Source organism: Lucilia cuprina, chromosome 6 (genome assembly GCF_022045245.1).
Source record: "Lucilia cuprina isolate Lc7/37 chromosome 6, ASM2204524v1, whole genome shotgun sequence".
In the NCBI taxonomy this organism is placed as follows: Eukaryota; Metazoa; Arthropoda; class Insecta; order Diptera; family Calliphoridae; genus Lucilia; species Lucilia cuprina.
Window position 1 is genome coordinate 1,346,021 of NC_060954.1, and position 21,269 is coordinate 1,367,289.

At 29.6% G+C, this 21,269-nt stretch overlaps 5 protein-coding genes across 5 annotated transcripts; 4 read left to right on the forward strand and 1 right to left on the reverse strand.

Moving 5' to 3' along the window:
* The first annotated feature begins 225 nt into the window (after positions 1–225).
* LOC111687790 (dynein regulatory complex protein 10) lies at positions 226–3,947 on the forward strand. The gene is made up of 7 exons (XM_023450266.2): positions 226–728; positions 802–989; positions 1,046–1,319; positions 1,379–1,514; positions 1,578–1,727; positions 1,782–2,557; positions 3,849–3,947. Exons 1-6 carry the CDS (start codon positions 656–658, stop codon positions 2,116–2,118), a joined length of 1,158 nt encoding a protein of 385 aa, XP_023306034.2. The 5' UTR covers positions 226–655; the 3' UTR covers positions 2,119–2,557; positions 3,849–3,947.
* Positions 3,948–3,986: 39 nt separating this feature from the next.
* Positions 3,987–11,862, forward strand: LOC111687791 (polyadenylate-binding protein). The gene is made up of 3 exons (XM_046953376.1): positions 3,987–4,179; positions 9,553–11,031; positions 11,103–11,862. Exons 1-3 carry the CDS (start codon positions 3,987–3,989, stop codon positions 11,360–11,362), a joined length of 1,932 nt encoding a protein of 643 aa, XP_046809332.1. The 3' UTR covers positions 11,363–11,862.
* Positions 11,863–13,940: 2,078 nt separating this feature from the next.
* Positions 13,941–14,953, forward strand: LOC111687796 (essential MCU regulator, mitochondrial). Its single transcript, XM_023450271.2, has 2 exons — positions 13,941–14,005; positions 14,081–14,953. The coding sequence occupies exon 2, from the start codon at positions 14,109–14,111 to the stop codon at positions 14,400–14,402; it is 294 nt and encodes a 97-aa protein (XP_023306039.2). The 5' UTR covers positions 13,941–14,005; positions 14,081–14,108; the 3' UTR covers positions 14,403–14,953.
* A 207-nt stretch (positions 14,954–15,160) lies between these two features.
* LOC111687779 (gustatory receptor 10a) lies at positions 15,161–16,943 on the forward strand. Its single transcript, XM_023450254.2, has 2 exons — positions 15,161–16,681; positions 16,753–16,943. The coding sequence occupies exons 1-2, from the start codon at positions 15,605–15,607 to the stop codon at positions 16,912–16,914; spliced, it is 1,239 nt and encodes a 412-aa protein (XP_023306022.2). The 5' UTR covers positions 15,161–15,604; the 3' UTR covers positions 16,915–16,943.
* Positions 16,768–20,087, reverse strand: LOC111687793 (glycerol kinase). The gene is made up of 8 exons (XM_023450269.2): positions 19,801–20,087; positions 19,602–19,730; positions 19,405–19,534; positions 19,108–19,322; positions 18,749–18,961; positions 18,251–18,693; positions 17,826–18,187; positions 16,768–17,767 (listed from the first exon to the last, which is right to left on the reverse strand). The coding sequence occupies exons 1-8, from the start codon at positions 19,870–19,872 to the stop codon at positions 17,556–17,558; spliced, it is 1,776 nt and encodes a 591-aa protein (XP_023306037.2). The 5' UTR covers positions 19,873–20,087; the 3' UTR covers positions 16,768–17,555.
* Between the last annotated feature and the right edge of the window lie 1,182 nt (positions 20,088–21,269).

The window sequence follows — 21,269 nt, forward strand, 5'->3', positions numbered from 1 at the left end:
TGTTTATGTTTTTTGAGTGAAAAGTTGGCAATACTAACAAAGTTAACTGAGCTTAAATCTAAAACTGTAAAACACAACTATCGGTTAAAGTCCGCCTTAATTTGTTTCGAGTTTAATCTGACAGAAAATTAAGCCTAGTTTAACTGAGGCGTAAGAAACCCGCCCTAAGTAAATAGTAATTTTCTAATTTCTTTTATCGATATAATTACTGGATATTTGCAAAAAACAGCTGTCTATTGTTTATGTTTTGGAGTGAAAAGTTGGCAATACTAACAACGTTAACTGAACTTAAATCCATAACTGAAGAACACAATCATAGGTTAATGGCTTCTAAGTTTAATCTAACAGCAAATTAAGTCTAGTTTAAATGAATAGTAGTAAAATCTCCCAAGAGTCCTAATAAAAATCCTTCAGCAAAACTTTAATATTTTATTATAAACGACAAATTCAATACGAATTATATATTTTCACTTTGTTACATTAACCCCCAGTCAAATATTTTGTTCCGAAATCCAAAACGACAACCATAGCAACAAAATATTATTATGTTTATTTTCTTAAATATTTTTGCTATTGTTTTCGTAGTATAACAAGTTTAAAGAAAATTTAACAAAGTTTAAAAAAAGAGATTTGGCATTAGATAAACAAAAATAAAATGTTTAACAAAAAAATTAAGCCACAAAAAATGCAAAAGTTAAAACAAATTAATAGCTCACAAGAAAATGAAGGCAAGTCTAGCATACAAATTATTATTCTAAAAACTCTACATATAATTTATACTGCTTCTTAACTTTTTCAAAGAAATCTCCCTAGAAAGGCAAACACAAATAAATAGTATTATTAGAATAATGAGAGAATCACTGGATAAATTGCGTATTTCGCTAATATTACCGCAGATTTTTGAAAATTTTCTAACAGTACAACAACGTTTAAGGGGCTCGCAATATGAAATGTGTATAGAATGGATAAAGAAATATATACAGGAAAAGGTGCAATAAGAAACCATTTTTATAACTTCATATTTTCTAATATATGTTTATTTTAGAATATGGTTGCAGCGAACAACTCTCCACCTCATCTTAATTATCATTTAATTAAAATTATAGATTTCTTTCATGAAAATTTACAGTTATTTGAATATTTTCACGATTTTTTTAATGATTTAACAACAGCTGATAAATCTCTAATAGACACATTTCAACTGCTGCTTAAAATAACCGAAGATCGTTTAAAGAAATCTGCCATATCGGAATTAAATAAAGAGAAACGAATACACGAAGTCTATCATGAAAATCAAAGTATACAAAAGAATATTAAAGGTAAGAATATAAAACTTGAGAAAATATGAAATAAATGCCTTTTTCTTTCTTAAAACAAGTTTTCCAGAATCTTTTGAAAAGTCAGCGTCTTAATTTGAAATGGAAAATGGCGGCCAAGGATGGTATTATACAGAAATATGAAAAAGATTTGGCCACTTGCAAATATGAAAATAATATAAAGATTAAACAAGAAATGTAAGCAATTGTTTTAAACTAAAATTTTTTAAGAAAAAAACTAAATATTATTGAAATTTAAAGAGTACGCTCTAGTCGCCTTATCGGACAAATCCATGCCTCCAGTGTGCTTAAACAAAAAGAGCTAGAGGAAGAACTTGAGCGTATCAAAATAAGTTATGAACAGTTATTAAAAGAAAATTTAAAACAAGAAAAAACTGCTAGAGACGAAAAGTAGGTAGAATAATTCCAAACCCTCAAACCGATTTATAATCTTTTGTATTACAGAAATAAATTACTACTTCAATTGCAAGCGTTAATAAAAAAGTTCGACCAAACTATGGGCGATAAAATCAAAGAGAACATGTTTCTGCAAGAAGAATACGAACGCCAAAAGAAATCATTTGAGGAATTTTTAATTGAATACAATAGAGAAGAGCTGGAATATGAACAGATAGTACGAGCCAAAGAAGAGGAGGAAAAACGACAACATGAACAAAAAATTCTACTCTTTATGATGAATCGTTCGGCGCGTGTTATACAAAAGCATTGGCGTAAGTTTAGGCGCGCTCAGAAAAAGGCCGCCAAAAGGGGAAAAAGTCGTGGAAAGTCTAAAAAGAAATAAAATATACTGACTTTATAAATTAACTAAATAAAACCGATTATGCTTTGATAAAAACATCAGTTTTTTATTAAAATTATTTAGATTTTGTTGTGAAAAAGTCGTAGTTTTTCTTTTGTAAAAAAACAAATAAAATATTCTTGCCAACAAACCCAAAAAAAGTTAAAATATTTTTTTTGTTCACCTTTTGATACAAACTCAAAAATGTTCGTTATTTTATATCCCGGTTTGATTTGAATTTGTGCAAAAATAACCAATTGTTTAAATATTCACTAAAACGCAAATAGACTTGAAAGTTTCTATTAAATTTTAAAACTCTGGAAGGGATCGATTTCAATAAGCCATTTTTGTGTATAGTGCGATTTGTGTGTCTGCAAACATCAGATTTTGAGAATTATTATAAAACCAAAACAACACTTTTATTAAAGACGTTTTTATTTAGGTAAGTTTTAAGCTGTTTAAGATTTAATTTAAAAAAATGCATATATGCTAAAATATAAAAATACATAGGTATATGCTAAAATATAAAAATGCATATATGCTAAAATATAAAATCATTTGATATTTCAAACGTTTTCTTAAAAACGCTAAAAAAAACGTAAATATAAACAATCTGGTAGTGACATTTATATCAGTTTTGTTTTTTGATGACACAAATGTTAACGTTTGTTGGTTATTAAATTACCACAAGAAGAAAAGAGACAACACGTTGTACCCAAATAAACGTAATACAATATGGCCATATGTTTATTGACCAATTATTTTATTTATATATATTTTATTTAAAACCTTTTTAACAAATAAATTTGTAAAATTTTTATATAAATTTCCAAAAAAGTTAATAATTTATTAATTTAAAAGTCTTTTATAAGCTCATTGTATAAAATTAAATGCCAGCAATGCACATTTTTTACTTATTACAATCTGGCAACTTTAGCTTATTAATGGAGGATTTTTTTGTTGGAAATTTTCTTTGAATTTTCTCTTTCATTTCTAACCGACCGTTAAACGAGTCGAGTCCGTTTTGGTGAGCGGTCGTGAGTTGAAGAACACGGCTTATCACATTTTTTTGTGAAATTAAAAAAAAAAATAAAAAACCCAAAAAAAAATATAAAAATAAAAAATTAAACAAAAAAAATTGTAAAAAGTAGCAAAAATCGAAAAAGTGTAAAAACGTAAGTTGCAATACATAAATGAAAAACGAACAATGATTGCAAAATTTTGTTCATGGACAAAAGAAAAAAAACGTGGTGTGGCTCGCTATGAAAAAATTGAGTGAATGCAATAGCTGCATAAAGAAATTGTATATGATAAAAAGAGAAAAGAAATTTTTATTGGGAAATTCCATTGAAAATTTTTTAAAGAAATAATGGATTATTTAAACTAGTTTTTGTGTTGCATGAAAATAATGTACAAAATTATGTTAAAAGTATTAAGAAAAAAAAATGTTGAATTAAAATATTTCACAACGAAAAAAAACACGCCTAAAAATTCATATAACTGTAGTAGTGTGATATTTTTTTTTGTTCTACTCACATTCCAATGAAAAGAACATAACGACAAAAAAAACTCACTCAAGTTTTCAGAGTTGCCAAAACTAAGGGTGAATTTCTGAATAGTTGACTGTTTTTGAGCAATTTTTTGTTTACATTTTGCAAAATACAGCTATTAATGTTAAAAAATAAATATACATATTATTAACAAACATATTTTATTTTTCTATTTCTTTACAGTTTCTTTTGAGTTTTTCCTTTGTGTAGATTTTTTTATACTTCATCGGACGAGTCTTGGTTAGATTTCCCTTTCCTTTTGTTTTGTTGATAAAAAACAAGGAAAACAAATATTTTATCTACACTTTTTCTTGATAAACAATGAACTCTGGTGGACCAAACTATCAAATGGCTTCGCTATACGTTGGAGATTTGCATCAGGATATTAATGAAGCTGGACTTTTTGAGAAATTCTCTGATGCTGGTCCAGTACTATCCATTCGAGTATGTCGCGACATTATTACTCGTCGCTCACTAGGCTATGCCTACGTTAACTTTCAACAACCAGCTGATGGTAAGTTTTATTTAAATATTTTTTAATATTCAAATATTTTTTGAGTAATTTGTATATTTCTTAATTTTTTTTTTTTTGTAAACGTTGCAGTTTTTTAACTTTGCCAACGTATTGTATTTTACTTTATTACATAGTATTTATAGAGTAAATTGTGTGAGGGGAAAACCATTTATTTTATATGAAAAGTATGACTAATTTTTTGCTGGAAATATTTAACAAAGGGAATCTTTTTTATAGGAATTTTTTATGGTTAAAGTATTTTTAATTAAAATGTGTACAAAGCCTTCAATTTATATATCAAATTAATTTTGCAATGTATAAATTATAATGTGGTTTCTTTGAATTGTTGTAGTCGGCTGCCTGCATTTGCATTTTAAGTGGTTTTAGGAGTACAACATTAAACATTTTGTAGAAATTTGATTCCAATGAAAAGAAAACGAAATTGTTTTCTCAAAATATTGTCAGCAGCTTTGAAAGATATGTAACTATAGGCAAGGTCACAGTTGGCTTAAAGTTTTGAACTCTTCGTATAGTAATCAATTTTGCCTTCAAATATTCCATAAAATCTTTAATCAAGTAGTGATATATTACTCCTACAATGGTATTTGACACTTGTTATTCGTTCCCACGGCAATTGGATCTTCGCTCCGGAACGACCCGAGTCATACTTGGCCAAATATTGTCAACTCAGCGACAGCAGTTTTAACTGAAAGTTTTTTTCAGAAAAGAACTATCGGCTACAGTCGAACTGTTACAACAACTTGTTATTAGTCTTCTGTTACGTTGTTCCAGCATATTACAACTATATTTTCTAAACCATTCCAAAACTTCTATGATTTTTTTTTAAGGCCGCAGCTTACCTATAGTTCTGGGGGATTACTTTGTAATTCGATTCTAACGAAAAACATAGTGTTTCGAAAACTTTTTCTTCCGAATCGAAATACAGAATAACCCCCTTGAACTCTGTACAGTAATCAATTCTCTCTCGAGAGCTTTACAACGGTCACAACTATATTTTCTAAACCACTCTGGAATCTTTTTTAATTTTTGCAAAAAGACAAATAATATGATTTCTTCTAATCCATTTATCTACTGTTGTTTAAATGCCAATTACGCAGATGCTTTTTCAAAAAATGTTCTGTATTTAAAATACTTTTTCAAAGTACTACTTTTCTCTAAAAGTCTATAGAAAATAAAAATTGATAATGCAAACACAACACCCATTTAGTTTTAATACCCTCTTAAATAAAATAAACTGGATTTTGTTGTAGTTCTTATAATAATGACAAAATATTTGTATCTACTCTATTTGTATTTCCGTTCATTTTTTTAATATTAAACTCTAGACATCAATTCACAAATCTTTTGTCGTCTAGTAACAATAATTTCTTTAAAAAAATGAGGGAAAAAAAGAAACACATGTTTTTTGTTTTGATAGTTCTAAAGAGGAAAGGAATACAGAGAGAAACACACATACGTATTTTATGTACTCTTTTTTTTTCTCTAATCAAATCGTTTTATATTGAGTATACAAAGTACATGCATACATATATTTTACATTAAGGTGGTTGTGTTTGTTATATGTATAAATATTTCTTCTTTGTTTTGTAGTAAAAAGAGTAAAGTTACGTTTTAATGTATCTTTAGGGTAGAGGGTTTATTTCCAGCATTTCTTTATATTTCATATGTACTTTTATATGTAGCTGCTGATAGACAAAATGCTGTGTTTTTCATTATTTTAGGTTAATTATATGTATGTGTGTGTATTTTTTATTTAATTTTTTGCACACGTTTTTATTTCCTAATACATTTTATACAAACATGTCTATTTTTGATTATTTTATGTTTCGGTTTTTTTTTCTCTACAAATTGAAATTTATTTTAAACTGGTTTCACTTTTAAAACCAAATTAATATAAACGTGGCATATGCTTGCATTCATTCATTCATATAATTATTTCGTATACCAGTTTTTTCCTTCTTGTATTTATTTACTTGTACCTACTTCATACAATTTCTTTTATTATTTTAATAGAATACATTTTTAGTAACACCATTTTTAACAAATACTAATACTAATAATAATATGTATAACGACAGATACAGATAATTTTTATTATGAATTCATTACAAATCTCCAAGGCCATTTCAGTGTACACTTAATAAGGTAGCCTCGTCGCTACAACAAATACAACAATACAAAAACAACAGGCGATTTGTTATTGTAGAATAATCCCATCTGTCAAAAAAAGCTGTGTGTGTAGAATGAAAAAGCAACAAATAAACACAATAAAAATATGAGTTTTTAGCAATTATTTAAATTTTTAACTATTAATATTAATATATTATATTAATTAAACGTGGAATGTCTGAAAATCATAACTATATCTATTGGGAAGACCAATTTTCCGAATTAAACGTGTTTTTTGTGAAAAGTGATTGGTCGTGTTAAAAATAGTTGAAACTGATTTGGAACGTATGCCGGAGCTAAAGATTTTCTTTTTTTATCAAGAGAGAAGGATAACAAAGACATTTAATCACGATTGACCTAGAAAACTCCTTTAAAACCATAATTTTCTTCACTTTTTAAAATTTTTACACCTTTTGCGATTTTTTTTTTCTATGTAAACAAACAGGAATTTTGACAGATAAGATTGTAAAAGCTGATGATCAGCTGTGCGGACGAGGCTACCTTATTAAGTGTACACTGGGCCATTTCAAATGCTTATTTATAAGTAGTGTTGAGTTTCAATTTTTTACTACAATATTTCTTTGTTAATTAAAAAAAAATTGAAATAACTGCGCATATTAAAAAAATTTTGTTTGTTTATTTAATCTGTTTTTTATTTTGTTATTTTTATTGGTTTTGTAACTTTCACCTTTTTTTCTCTTATTTTTATTTATTTTTTATTTCATTTTTTGGGAGGTCATTGCCTTTCCTTTGGAATGCTAAAATGTTTATTTATTCATGTAATATGAAAGTGAATGTACGTATGTACATACTATACTCTTCTGTTTCTTCAATTTATTTTATTTTTTAGCTGAGTGTGAGAAAGTTTTAATTTTATAATCAATTTTCTTTATTGCCACTTGTACACATTCCAACACGTGCATTTTTTAGTTAATCGTGTTAAATTCATAAAATGGATCAATCTTTTAACAAAAACATGAATTAGCAGAGTAAAAGCTAAATAGATAGAATATTCAATATGCAACTTCTACCCATTGATTGGTTAGATTTTATTCCATTTTTAACCGATTAAGATTCATTGTTGCTAGATCAATCATTAGCTTGACTTACCATGTCATTAATTCATATCACCTGAAAATGACAGAAGTAGAAAAGTTACAAAATTATATTATAAAAGTTTAGAAGTTTACTGTGAAAGACTTGTATCTATTTGCAACTTCTACCCATTGATTGGTTAGATTTTATTCCATTTTTAACCAATTAAGATTCATTGTTGCTAGATCAATCATAAGCTTGACTTACCATGTCATTATTTCGTATCACCTGAAAATGACAGAAGTAGAAAAGTTACAAATTTAGATTTTAATGAATAGGTTGTTGTACTTATGAAAAACCGATCAATGATCCACTTGTTGGAATAGGTTTTTATTCTTGATGTCTTTATTGGCAACTTCTACCCATTGATTGGTTAGATTTTATTCCATTTTTTAACCAATTAAGATTCATTGTTGCTAGAAAAATCATTAGCTTGACTTACCATGTCATTAATTCATATCATCTGAAAATGACAGAAGTAGAAAAGTTACAAAATCATATTATAAAAGTTTAAAAGTTTACTGTGATATCTATTTGCAACTTCTACCCATTGATTGGTTAGATTTTATTCCATTTTTAACCGATTAAGATTCATTGTTGCAAGATCAATCATTAGCTTGACTTACCATGTCATTATTTCGTATTTCCTGAAAATGACAGAAGTTAAAAAGTTACAAATTTATGTTCTAAGAGATTTTAATGAATAGGTTGTTGTATTTATGAAAAACAGATCAAGGATCCACTTGGAATATGTTTATATTCTTGAAGTCTTTATTTGCAACTTCTACCCATTGATTGGTTAGATTTTATTCCATTTTTAACCGATTAAGATTCATTGTTGCTAGAAAAATCTATAACTTGACTTACCATGTCATTATTTCGTATTACCTGAAAATGACAGAAGTAGAAAAGTTACAAATTTAGATTTTAATGAACAGGTTGTTGTATTTATGAAAAACAGATCAAGGATCCACTTGGAATAGGTTTATATTCATGATGTCTTTATTGGCAACTTCTACCCATTGATTGGTTAGATTTTTTTCTTTTTTTTAACCGATTAAGATTCATTGTTGCTAGATCAATCATTAGCTTGACTTACCATGTCATTATTTCGTATTACCTGAAAATGACAGAAGTAGAAAAGTTACAAATTTATGTTATAAAGTTAGATGTGAAAGTCTTGTATCTATTTGCAACTTCTACCCATTGATTGGTTAGATTTTATTCCATTTTTTAACCGATTAAGATTCATTGTTGCTAGAAAAATCTATAGCTTGATTTACCATGTAATTATTTCATATCACCTGAAAATGACAGAAGTAGAAAAGTTACAAATTTATGTTATAAAAGTTTAGATGTTTACTGTTAAAGACTTGTACTTATTTGCAACTTCTACCCATTGATTGGTTAAATTTTATTCCATTTTTAACCGATTAAGATTCATTGTTGCTAGATCAATCATTAGCTTGACTTACCATGTCATTAATTCGTATTTCCTGAAAATGGCAGAAGTAGAAAAGTTACAAATTTAGTTACAAATTTAGATTTTAATGAATTGGTTGTTGTACTTATGAAAAACCGATCAATGATCCACTTGTTGGAATAGGTTTTTATTCTTGATGTCTTTATTTGCAACTTCTACCCATTGATTGGTTAGATTTTATTCCATTTTTAACCGATTAAGATTCATTGTTGCTAGATCAATCATAAGCTTGACTTACCATGTCATTATTTCGTATCACCTGAAAATGACAGAAGTAGAAAAGTTCCAAATTCATATTATAAAAGTTTAGAAGTTTACTGTGAAAGACTTGTATCTATTTGCAACTTCTACCCATTGATTGGTTAGATTTAACCCTTTTTAACCGATTAAGATTCATTGTTGCTAGAAAAATCTATAGCTTGACTTACCATGTCATTATTTAAAATTGCCTTAAAATGACAGAAGTAGAAAAGTTACAATAATAACAACTTTAACTAATCATCACTTTATACCGTATGTGTGTAGGTTTCGTTTAATTGATTACTTTGCATATTTTCTCAACACCAATTGCATTTTAATTAATTGTGTAACATTTGTACTTTTAGCTGAACGTGCTTTGGATACAATGAATTTCGATTTAATCGGTGATAAACCCATTCGCATTATGTGGTCCCAACGTGATCCTTCTTTGCGTCGTTCTGGCATTGGTAATGTTTTCATCAAAAACTTGGACAAGGGCATTGACAACAAGGCTATATATGATACTTTCTCGGCTTTTGGTAATATTTTAAGTTGTAAAGTAGCTACCGACGATAAGGGTCAATCCAAGGGTTACGGATTCGTACATTTCGAAACTGAAGAGGCCGCCAATAAGGCCATTGCCAAAGTCAACGGTATGTTGTTGAACGGTAAGAAGGTTTACGTTGGCAAATTCATTCCCCGTAAGGAACGCGAGAAGGAACTCGGCGAAAAGGCTAAATTGTTCACTAACGTCTATGTCAAGAACTTCCCCGACGACGTTAATGACGAAAAATTGAAGGAAATGTTTGAACCATACGGTAAAATTACCAGCTACAAGGTCATGACCAAGGATGATGGTAAAAGCAAATGTTTCGGTTTCGTTGCTTTCGAGACCACTGAGGCCGCTGAGGCTGCCGTCGAAGCCCTTAACGGCAAAGACATGGGAGAGGGTAAGACCTTGTATGTGGCTCGTGCCCAAAAGAAGGCCGAACGTCAACAGGAACTCAAACGCAAATTCGAAGAATTGAAAAAGAAACGCCAAGATTCCGTCTATGGTGTCAATTTGTACGTCAAGAATTTGGATGACACCATCGATGATGAGCGCTTGCGCAAGGAATTCTCCTTGTATGGTACTATTACCTCCGCTAAGGTTATGACTGATGAAGAAGGCCGCTCCAAGGGCTTCGGTTTCGTCTGTTTCGTTGCTCCCAATGAAGCTACTTGCGCTGTCACTGAATTGAACGGCCGTGTTATGGGCTCCAAGCCTTTGTATGTTGCCTTGGCTCAACGTAAGGAAGTACGTAAGGCTCATCTTGCTTCTCAATACATGCGTCACATGGGTGGCATGCGTATGCAACAACTTGGTCAAATATTCCAACACAATGCTGCTGGCGGTTTCTTCGTACCAACCATGGGTCCCGGTCAACGTTTCTTGGGTCCTCAAGTGCCTACACAAATGCGTAACACACCACGCTGGGCTGCTCATGTGCCTCGTCCAGCTCAAGCTGGTGCCGCTCCTGCAGCCGGTGGCTTCCAAAATGCCGCCATGGCTCCTGCTGGTACTGCTCAGTACCGCCCACAAGCTGCCGGTGGTGCTCGTGGTCAACCACAAGCTGTTCAAGGCGCTCATGCTGCCGCTGCCAACACCATGCGCAACAGCGGTGCTCGTGCTATTACTGGACAACAATCTATTCCAGCTCCCAACATTGCTTTGGCTGGTCCTCCTTTGCCAGCTGGTGCTGCTCAACAACGTGCCGCCAACTACAAATACAACACCAATGTACGCAACCCAACTGTGCAACAGGTTCCAGCACCTCAACCTGTCCAACAAATACACCAAAAGGGTAAGTGTTCTTTTCTAATCAAAATAATGATGCAATTTATATTTACTGGAAATTGTTTACTTTTATTTTAGGACCCGAGAAGCTTTTGGCTTCTTTGTTGGCAAATGCTACTCCCCAAGAGCAAAAACAAATTTTGGGCGAACGTTTGTATCCAATGATCGAACGTATGCATCCATCTTTAGCCGGTAAGATCACTGGTATGTTGTTGGAAATCGAAAACTCCGAACTCTTGCACATGATTGAAGATCACGATGCCCTTAAAGCCAAGGTCGAAGAAGCCGTTGCTGTTTTGCAAGTTCACAACGTTCGTGAAACTGTGCCTACCAATTAAACAAAGGAAAAGCTTGAAAGAAACCAAAAAAAATATAAAATTTTAAAAAAGAACAACTACAGCCAACATAATTAAACAAAAAGTTTAGTAGCAAAACACTAATTAACAGCAAACAAAAACACTTTTTTTTAAAGCTACAAAGCTCAGCAAATTTCAAACATATTTTTTGCATTATTTGTATTTTCATTTCAATCATTTGTCATCTTAAAATCTACTTTCTGTTTTTATTTTTCTTTTTACAGTTTAACTTTCAATTTATTCAAATTGTCCCCATAAAGCAAGTATCACAAGAAAAACAAATTGGTTACGCTCAGCCTTTCAAAGGAATTTTCAAGTTCTGGCTGTTGCAGTACACTTTAATGAATTCCCACTCTCTTCCTCCTCCTATACATGAACTAACTATTTTTGAAATTTAATTATGTTTTTCATATTCTTGAATAAATTTTAATTTGTCGTCCTTTATATTAACAACTTGCTGCTGAGTTTTAACAAAAAGAAAACTTCTGTTTACTTTGTTTTTATCCTTTCAACATCATTAATGAAATGAAAAGAATTTTTTAAATTAAAAAATATGAAAAAAATTAACAAAAAAATCGAAAAAATAAAAACTTTAAAAAATTGAAAACAAAATATGAAAATGCATAAAAAATATTAAAAAAAGAACAAAATATAACAACAACAACCACAAAAAAGAAAAATTAAAAAAACGATTGTTTGCTACTTGAAACAAAAAATTTAAAAAATTTATTAAAAGAAAGAAAAAAAAAACATAAAAAACCCTTACAAAAAAATCGTAAAATTTTAATAAAAAATTTAAATAAAAAGTAACAACCTCAGAAGGTTAAACATATATAAATATAAAAATCACAAAAAAAAAATTAAAAACATTTTTTGAAAAATCCAAATAAAAATCAGCAAAAAACTTGCAAAATTCAAAAAAAAAAAAAGTTAAAAAAGAAACAAAACGAACACCTTTTTGAAAAAGAATGAAAAATACAAAAATGTAGCTGCTTTTTTTAAAACACCACTACTACAGAACAGAACACAACCATCCAAAATTTCTTCTTTTAGTTTTTTTTGTTTTGTTTTACTTTTTTCTTTTCCAAATGTTAAAGATTTTCCAACACCTTGAAAATGTTCTTTCTGCTCTATACACTACCAATAACTAACTCTACTGGTTTGTGTTGGCTGAGGAGCATTTCTTCAAAATATTTACTTGTATTTTATTTTTTCTAAAAATATTACAACAACAAAATACAACAATAACCATGAAACGAATTGGAATTTTATGTTTGTACTATAACATAATCTACATAGTATACAGCATTACAATAACAACATTATTTTTATTATTATTATAATTACTCGATGAATTACAAACATTTTTTATTTTATTTATAATAATTTTGTAGTATTTTTCTTTAAAATTACTTTTCTTTTTTTTATTGTATTACAATATACACAACATATACATAACGCTATAACAAAAACAAAAAAAAAAATATCTGAAATATTTATAAATTCTATATATTATAAAAATGCATTGAAATCCCATTGAAGACACACATTTTTTAATAAAAAAATAAAACAAACAACAAAAATAAAAATATATATAAAATTCCACTTCGGCAGAAAAAAAATATTGATGTTTTTATTTTTATGTTAAGGGATATGATGTCGTCAAGTTAAAAGTTACGGTCGTATTTGTGCTTTTTTCAATCATATTCTAAAAAAATTTTATGAAATGATTTTGAAAATGATTTGAAATTTATGAACATTGTACAAGAATACTCATGGTTTTTGTACATTTAAAAAGTTTTCGAACATGAGTTCAAATTTCGAAAACTTTTTTTAAGAAGCCTCATAATTTTATGATTTTATGATTTTTTAAACATAACATTGTTATTAGGGGTTTTAAGCGCAATATTTCGGCTTACATTTCAGATTTTTCTTGAAGATGATTTTCCTTCGAGTTACAGAACCTTGTATCTACTATAATCTGTTACCATTATTTGAATATTATGGATGCATCACTGCAGTTGCGGTCAATCGAATACAGTTTCACTTTAATTTCGGTACCTATTGAGCTCTTTAAATTGCTTGTTTCAATTAAATTTTCTTAATTGATTAATAAATATCAAGAGTATGTTATCTAAATTTCGAAAAATCACATGATCCAATATTCGGTATATTTTAAAACTTTCAAAACACCACCAAGGTGGCTTACAGGTGAATTTAAGTCGACGACGAAATTTTTAATGTTAGCCGCCAACGACGTTAATACAAGACGACGCCGGACTCTGTAACTCATTTGTTCGAAAATCATCTGTCGTCTTAAGTGATGTCAATTTTTTCTATGTGTATTAACGCTAATAATTATCATTTTAAATTTTGTTCTTATTCAACTACAGTTAAAAAACTTATATAAAATTTGTCAAAATATTATAATGAAATATACAAATACAGTTTTTCTAAAGCAAAATTTAAAAAAAATTCAACCATAAATTGTTAAAAATTTCAATATTAACATACCCGCTAAATTTATAACAAAATCGCTGAATAAAAAACCAAACATAAATAAATTGTCAACACAGCTTATCATCTATATTTATTACTTTTGCATAAATTTTCGTACACATTTAGGTAAATCATAGAAAAAATCGAATATTTTTTTCCAGAACTCACTATATATACTACGTCTTAAAAATTCAATTCTAGACTTGTGTGAAATTTCATTTTTTTCAAAATGATTATCTCACGTTTCGCCCAACTAAAAGCTGCTGCAAATCCTACAAATTTTTCAACAATGAGACAACTAGGTGGTCGTACCATTAGCGAAATACAAAGACGTAATGCAACACATTTTCGTAGTGGTGCCTTGAAGCCTAAACCCGAAGAAATGCCCTTTGGCATGATGGGTGTAGTGTGTGCTGTTGTACCTGGTCTTTTTATTGGAGCAGCCATAAGTAAAAGTGTAGCAAATTTCCTAGAAGAAAATGATTTGTTTGTGCCCGAAGATGACGACGATGATGAGGATTAAATGACTAATATGGTTGTGGACGAGACCCATACACATCATATGCACAGCGTTAATTGTCAAGACAATAGCACAAAATTATTATAACTGGAGCACAACACTAGTCATATTGTTATATAGTGAATCTTAAGGCGATGTTGTAAAGAAAAAAAACTCAAAAAATCATACAAGGTTATGTTGATGATAATCTTTTATAAATAGACTACTATTTAAAATATATAAACAATCCTTGACTAAATTTAATTTTTTTAAATAACATCCTAAAATGCATATAAACAACAAATACCTATAATCTCAAACTTTGTTTTCTTCTTTTGTTTTGTACTAAACTTTTGTCTCTTTCTAATTGAACAAACGTTAGTACAAATGTTTGTATGTATGTACAATACACGTTTGTGTAAATTTAGTAAACCGTTAAGTCTTTCTTTAATCCTTGTTCTTTCTCTCTTTTAAGCTTAATGTTTGTGAAACTAATTGCGAAATAATTGTATTTACTTTAAAGTGAATTAAAAAATATCAACGAAATAAATAGTTTATTGATTAATTAAAATAAAGTGAAAGTGTTTTTTTTTTAAATATATAAAAGAAAAATAGATATCAATAGAAAATAAAATTTGCAAAGTTTTTTTTTATGTTTTGAAGCAATATTAAAAAGGTAAGCCGCCATTTTATAAAATTTTCTGTCTTTAAAATACTTAAGCGAAAATTTAAATTTTGTTAGAATATTGAATTTATAGTCATTACAAGCCATATTCCTTTTTCAAAATCACTTTAATTACATTGATAGGTGCTGTTAGATTATCTGTCCTAGTGCCAATTCCGTTTGGTAAGGTTTGATTTCTCTTGTTTTTAGATATTTGGTGAGACATGTTCAATTTAGTTTCATGCTTGTTTGAGTTGGCTAGATAACAATTAAAAACAATGTCACTTGAAGTTTTTTGGTTATTTTAAAGTTTTAGTGAGTCTCATAAAAGAGTTCCATAGCAGAGGGAGTTAATAAGTTTGATTTTCATTAATATAATCTAATTAAATAGGGGTTTAATTAAATAAAATCCACACACGCGATTAACACTGAAAATCTCTTATCTTGGTTGTCAGCACGCAATTGCCCGCAGCTGAAATATAAAGGATTCTCAGTGTTTCTTTCCTCTACACCGCAATATACTTACACCAATTCAGTTTACCTTCAACGTTAGCCAGAAAACATGTTACTAACGCCTAGTTTTTGGGAAAAACATAAAGACAACATTTACATATTTGGTCATATTTATGCCACACTCTACGGTTTGGTGGTCATTAATTATATACCAAAAATATCTACCAAGTCTCTAAAACACTATGTTGCCGTAATTTACAGTCACATCTTAAGCTTCTTTATAATTGTTATATTACCAATTTATTTTGCCTACAATCTAAATAATTTAGTTGAGACCAAAGATCGTCGTTGGCAGCTCCAGTTACTGGTTAATTTCTCCAATACTCTTATAAAATATTGCACAATTATTGTTACATATATAGCGAATTTTGTCCATTACAAAGCTATACGTTGCGTAACGAAACGCCGCCAACGTTTGGAGGATGAATTCAATGAGTGCTATAGTGGTGCAGAAATGCCGCGTAAACGTTTTGAATTTATGCTGCTCTTTAAATTTGGTCTAATTAATGCCATGATGGCCGTACAAATAGCACAAATATTATATCAATATTATATGGGTGCACATCCAGTGCGTGTTTATTTCCAAATTTATACCTTTATACTGTGGAATTATACGGAAAATATGGCAGATTACTTTTATTTTATCAATTGTTCTGCCTTAAAATTTATACGCCAATTACAGCAGCAGGTACAAGGCATTTTAAGAGAAAATAAATTGTATTATTATTTTAAATTGCGTGGACAACGCCGTGGAACTCTTAATCATTTGTGCGGTTTACTAAGTGATCGTTTGGAATTTCTTTCTTTGAAATATCTGGACATTTATCATTTATATGAGGACAGCGTTAAAATGCATCAGTTTCAAATGTTGGGTTTAATATTAAACACCTTAATTAGTAATCTAACTAACTTGTTTACGTTATTCAATTTGCTATTCAAGCACTCGTCTATGGCCGATAAAATACCCGATATTGTGTTAAATTTTATATTTGCCATTATATTTTATATTGATACGTATATTGTAACGTTAATTAGTGATAGAATTATTGTGGAAATTAAACGTACACAAGGTATAATGAGACAATTCTCGCAGTTACCCATGTTGGATAAACGATTAGATGAGACGGTATGTAAATTGTCTATTAAAAGGAAGAGTTTAACATTTGTTTTTTATTGTATTCCCTTTTCTTTAAATAGAGTGAAAAGTTATCCTTGTTATTATTAACATACGAAGGTCGTTTTCGTATTTGTGGTTTATTTTATTTGGATCGCCATTTAACATATTTAACAGCAGCCACTGGTTTTTCATATTTTATAACACTTGTACAATTCGATATAAATTGGAGTAATTTAAAATAAAGGCTTATAAACGTTTATTTATTATCATATAGTTTTTTTTCATTTAAATTGGAACGTCCCATTTTTAAAAATTGCTGTCTTTCTTTCCTTCTTTTATCGTTCTAGCAGTTTATGCGTAAAGACTAAATTATAAATAGTAGTAGCAATAGTAACAATAAGAGCAAATTTCTTTAAATGAATAACATACATATTTTAAACATAATTATAGTTTTTAAGGAGTATTTTTAATAATAAACGAAAGGAACTTTCTGTTTAATTGCAATTACAAAATTATGGAAATATTGTGTGTAATTGCCATAACATGTACGTTGTTCATTTATGTATGTGTTCTGTTTTGTTTATAAATAAAATAAATTACATTTTTAAACATGACTAGAGCATAATAACTAAATAATATTTTTTTGTATATAAAAGAGAATGTTAAGAAAAATCCTTAATAAAAATGAGGTATAAAAAAGGAAAAAAAATCATAAAAATAAAATAACCTATAAACAAAGTTAAAGGATTAAAATTAAAGTATTTTTTAACAAAGTTCATTAACTTTAACACTTGTTTTTGTACGTTAAAAGCTTAAACTAGTTATAGCTATATATATATGTATGTATATAACAAAAATGCCTGATATTTAACTAATTGTTGATTCATTGTTGAGTCTTTAAAAAATTGGCTACAATTAAGAATACAAATGCACTGGTTAAAAATATACTGCCGGGCAATGAACGTCTTAAGGGAAGATTGGGATCTCGTTCACGTTGAGCAAATAAAGCCAAATCAGATTCAAAACTTTCATAATTATCCCAGTTTAAACATTTCCTTACAGCATAATCCCAACGTTTATAGAGCAGAGAACGTCCTGTAAAGAAAATAAATTGTTAATATTGTTTAGGTTAAAGTTTTTGCTATGAACTTACGATTTGGTGTAGTGGTAGGACTAAACACATCTGCTGGTGGCATATAGGCAATTTGAGCATAAGTTTCATTTATTACCTCCATAGTTATCCCTGCAGCTATTAATGCTCCCAGACCACAAGGCGAAGTTGTTTGTGGTCTTTCCAATATTATACCTACAATATCGGCAATGTATTGTATTAATGTGGTATTTTCTGCATAATCACCACCAAACACCAAATGTTCTTTCATATTTGACCAATCCCACGTTTTGGTATCACGTTTAAAAGCTTCTAATACTTCGTGTATTTGAAAACCTGTTGCTTCATAAGCTGCCTGTGAAATATTTTCTGCAGTCGTTTGACTGGTTAAGCCTAAGATTATACTAAATGCAAAGAGTGAAAGGTTATTTAAAGTTCTCTAAATTAATATTACTTTTTCAACTCACCCTCTTGCATCGTAACGCCAATAGGGTGCATATAAACCATGAAAAGCAGGTACAAATGTTATTTCTGATCTTTTGGCCGCCACTCCGCATTCCGCATTTAACATGCTCGACGAACATGATGAAATCATTGATGTTTCACCCAAAAATGTATTTAATACTTCTACCACATTATCGTTAGAATTGATTTCAGTATTAATGCGTAAACCTTCTTTTAGCCAGCTAACCGTAGAGCCAGCATTACTAATGGCACCTTCTAAAGCAAAATTTGTTTTTGCTTTTGGACCCAATTTATACGAAATTATTGATAATAAACCATTATCGGATTCAACAAATTCTTGGCCAGTATTAAGTAAAACAAAACAATTATCATCTATGGAACACATATTTTGACCAGCTTTCAGGCTAAGTTGTCCCAATAAAGCAGACGGTTGATCACCTATCACCTAAATACTTTGTTATTATTTTGTTTTATAAAAGATATGTTTAAAAAAAACTTACACTGGCTATGGGTATGTTGTTTAAAGGTCCCTCAATAATATAACCATATATTTCGGAATTGGTACGTATTCTAGGCAGTATATTCATGGGTATTTTATAAAATTTGCACACATTTTTATCCCATTGCATGGTATTTACATTCATTAAGCCGCTGTATTGGGCATTTGTTATATCCGTAGCATGAACACCACAAATCTCCGATCCGGTAAATTTCTGTAATATATATAAAAGTAAGAAGTCAGATACCTTCCCAAAAGTAAAGAGCATTGTCATAGAAAGTGTTTTATCATTAAACCACCAATCGCTAAAGATTAATTCTGAACTCTAGCTAAAGTTCGAGTATTACAAACAGTACATACCCACAACAACCACGAGTCAATAGTACCAAAACATAATGTATCCCTTTCCAAAGATTCTTGCACCGCAGTATTATTCTCCATTAACCATTTTATTTTTAATGCACTAAAACACGTGCTCAAAGGTAAACCAGTCACAGATCTTAAATAATTAACATTACGTTTATAATTATTGAGCAATGTTTTCAATAGCGAGGTACAGCGACTGTCCGTCCAACCTTTAGATCATAGAAGAAAACATACATATAAACAAATGATAAGAAATAAAGTGAAATAAATAGTGTGTGTAAAAGTACCCACCAATAGCATTGTGTAAAGCAGAACCTGTATCACGATCCCATAAGACAGTGGTGCCTCTCATATTGCAAATACCCACAGCGATGATGTCATGAGGGCTAATTTCTAATATTACAAGATTTTTATAAGCCGTCTGAGAAAATAACAAAAAACAATATTAATGCTACACTAAAATAATATTTAAAATTGTTATTAAATACCTCTATACACTCTACAGTATATTTCCATATCTCATTGGGATCATATTCACACCAGCCGGCATTATGGACAATTTGTTTTAATTTCAATTCATGTGAGGTCAAAATTTCAGCATTTTTGGTCGAATATATCTAAAAAATATTAAAATGAAGCAGTTCCCAACTCTTCTCCTTCCATTCTCTGGTTTATACAAATACTTACCATAAATTTACAGTGTGTGTTGCTAATATGGATGACACCAATTAAGGGCCCAAAATTTCCGTAATCAGACATTTTAGGCCTTTTGTTTATTAGTTCCTTTTAATAGGCGAATGTTGTTTGTTTCAAAATCTATAAAATTAGCTTAATTTGAAGAATTGCAAAAAAATTTTGTTTCATTGATTCTTTTTTTCTGCATCGATTGCGTAAAAGATGAAGAGTGTTTTTTTCAGCTATTTTCTGTTTAGTGTGCGCGTTTTTTTGCGTTTGTGTTTTATTCTATTTGTTTTAATATTGGTTTTTGTTGTAGTTGTTAAATTTTTTTGTTTTGAACAGCTGTTTGATAAGTGTTGCCAAAATCTCGATTTTCAAATGTTTACGAATATTTGTATAAAACAAAGTGTCAATTATAAACTTTGTTTAGAAGGGAAATAAGAGAGAAAAGAAAATAAGCGGAAATGAAAAGTTTGATTTTTTAACATTATTTAGACCTGGTCTACACTAGGAAACTTTATCTAAATTCTCTTTTAAAGTTTCTTTGAAGTTTCCTTAATGTCGACACATAGAAACTTTTGTTTCAGAAACTACGTGTTAATTGCATTGATTTGTTGTACGAATGAGAAGAATAACAAAACAAGTTTCCGAGAACGGAAAACTCCGTACCGCGAGAGAAATGAATGATATTCTTTCTCTCTCACGCAAAATCAAAAGTTTCCCCAGAAAAGTTTCCTGGTGTAGACCTGCAGTTTAATGTCCACATATAGAAACTTATGTTTCAGAAACTACGTGTAAATTGCATTGATTTGTTGTTGTACGAATGAGAAAAATAACAAAATAAAACAAGTTTCCGAGAACGGGAAACTCCGTACCGCGAGAGAGATGAATAATATTTTTTCTCTTTCCCTCTCACGCAAAATTCAAAGTTTCCCAAAAAGAGTTTTCCAGTGTGGACCGGCAGTTAGACCTGGTTCACACTGGGAAACATTTTTTGGGGAAACTTTTAATTTTTGTGTGTGAGAGAAAGAGATAGTTGATATTTCTTTCTCTTTCTCTCACACAAAAAAATTAAAAGTTTCCCATAAAAAGTTTCCTAGTGTGAACCAGGTCTTAGCAGTCGTTTAAGAGTCGGTCGATGCATCTGTCGTATTTACTAAAGTCTCCCCAACTAGTTGGTTAATTAGACCTGGTTCACACTGGGAAACATTTGATGAGAAACTTTTGATTTTGTGTGTGAGGGTAAGAGATGGTTGATATTACTTTCTCTTTCTTTCACACACAAAAATCAAAAGTTTCCTAGTGTGAACCAGATCTTAGTTTTTCTTCATACAGTATTCATAATAAAACAACATCTTCATTTGTCTTCTTAACTAGTTATTTATTTTATTCTTTTTTTTTGGTGAAAACATACAATTATTATAAATATATCTTAAATACAAGCATTAAATTTTCTTTTCTTTTTTTTTATTTGTGGT

Coding starts and splice junctions, on each gene's coding strand:
- LOC111687790 (XM_023450266.2), top strand. CDS start 656: ATGTTTAACAAAAAAATTAAGCCACAAAAAATGCAAAAGTTAAAACAA. Junction 990..1,045: donor AGAAATATATACAGGAAAAG/GTGCAATAAGAA, acceptor TGTTTATTTTAG/AATATGGTTGCAGCGAACAA. Junction 1,515..1,577: donor ATAAAGATTAAACAAGAAAT/GTAAGCAATTGT, acceptor TGAAATTTAAAG/AGTACGCTCTAGTCGCCTTA.
- LOC111687779 (XM_023450254.2), top strand. CDS start 15,605: ATGTTACTAACGCCTAGTTTTTGGGAAAAACATAAAGACAACATTTAC. Junction 16,682..16,752: donor ATAAACGATTAGATGAGACG/GTATGTAAATTG, acceptor TTCTTTAAATAG/AGTGAAAAGTTATCCTTGTT.
- LOC111687796 (XM_023450271.2), top strand. CDS start 14,109: ATGATTATCTCACGTTTCGCCCAACTAAAAGCTGCTGCAAATCCTACA.
- LOC111687793 (XM_023450269.2), bottom strand. CDS start 19,872: ATGTCTGATTACGGAAATTTTGGGCCCTTAATTGGTGTCATCCATATT. Junction 19,323..19,404: donor TGCTTTACACAATGCTATTG/GTGGGTACTTTT, acceptor TATGATCTAAAG/GTTGGACGGACAGTCGCTGT. Junction 18,188..18,250: donor TGGCGTTACGATGCAAGAGG/GTGAGTTGAAAA, acceptor CTTTGCATTTAG/TATAATCTTAGGCTTAACCA.
- LOC111687791 (XM_046953376.1), top strand. CDS start 3,987: ATGAACTCTGGTGGACCAAACTATCAAATGGCTTCGCTATACGTTGGA. Junction 4,180..9,552: donor CTTTCAACAACCAGCTGATG/GTAAGTTTTATT, acceptor TTGTACTTTTAG/CTGAACGTGCTTTGGATACA. Junction 11,032..11,102: donor CCAACAAATACACCAAAAGG/GTAAGTGTTCTT, acceptor CTTTTATTTTAG/GACCCGAGAAGCTTTTGGCT.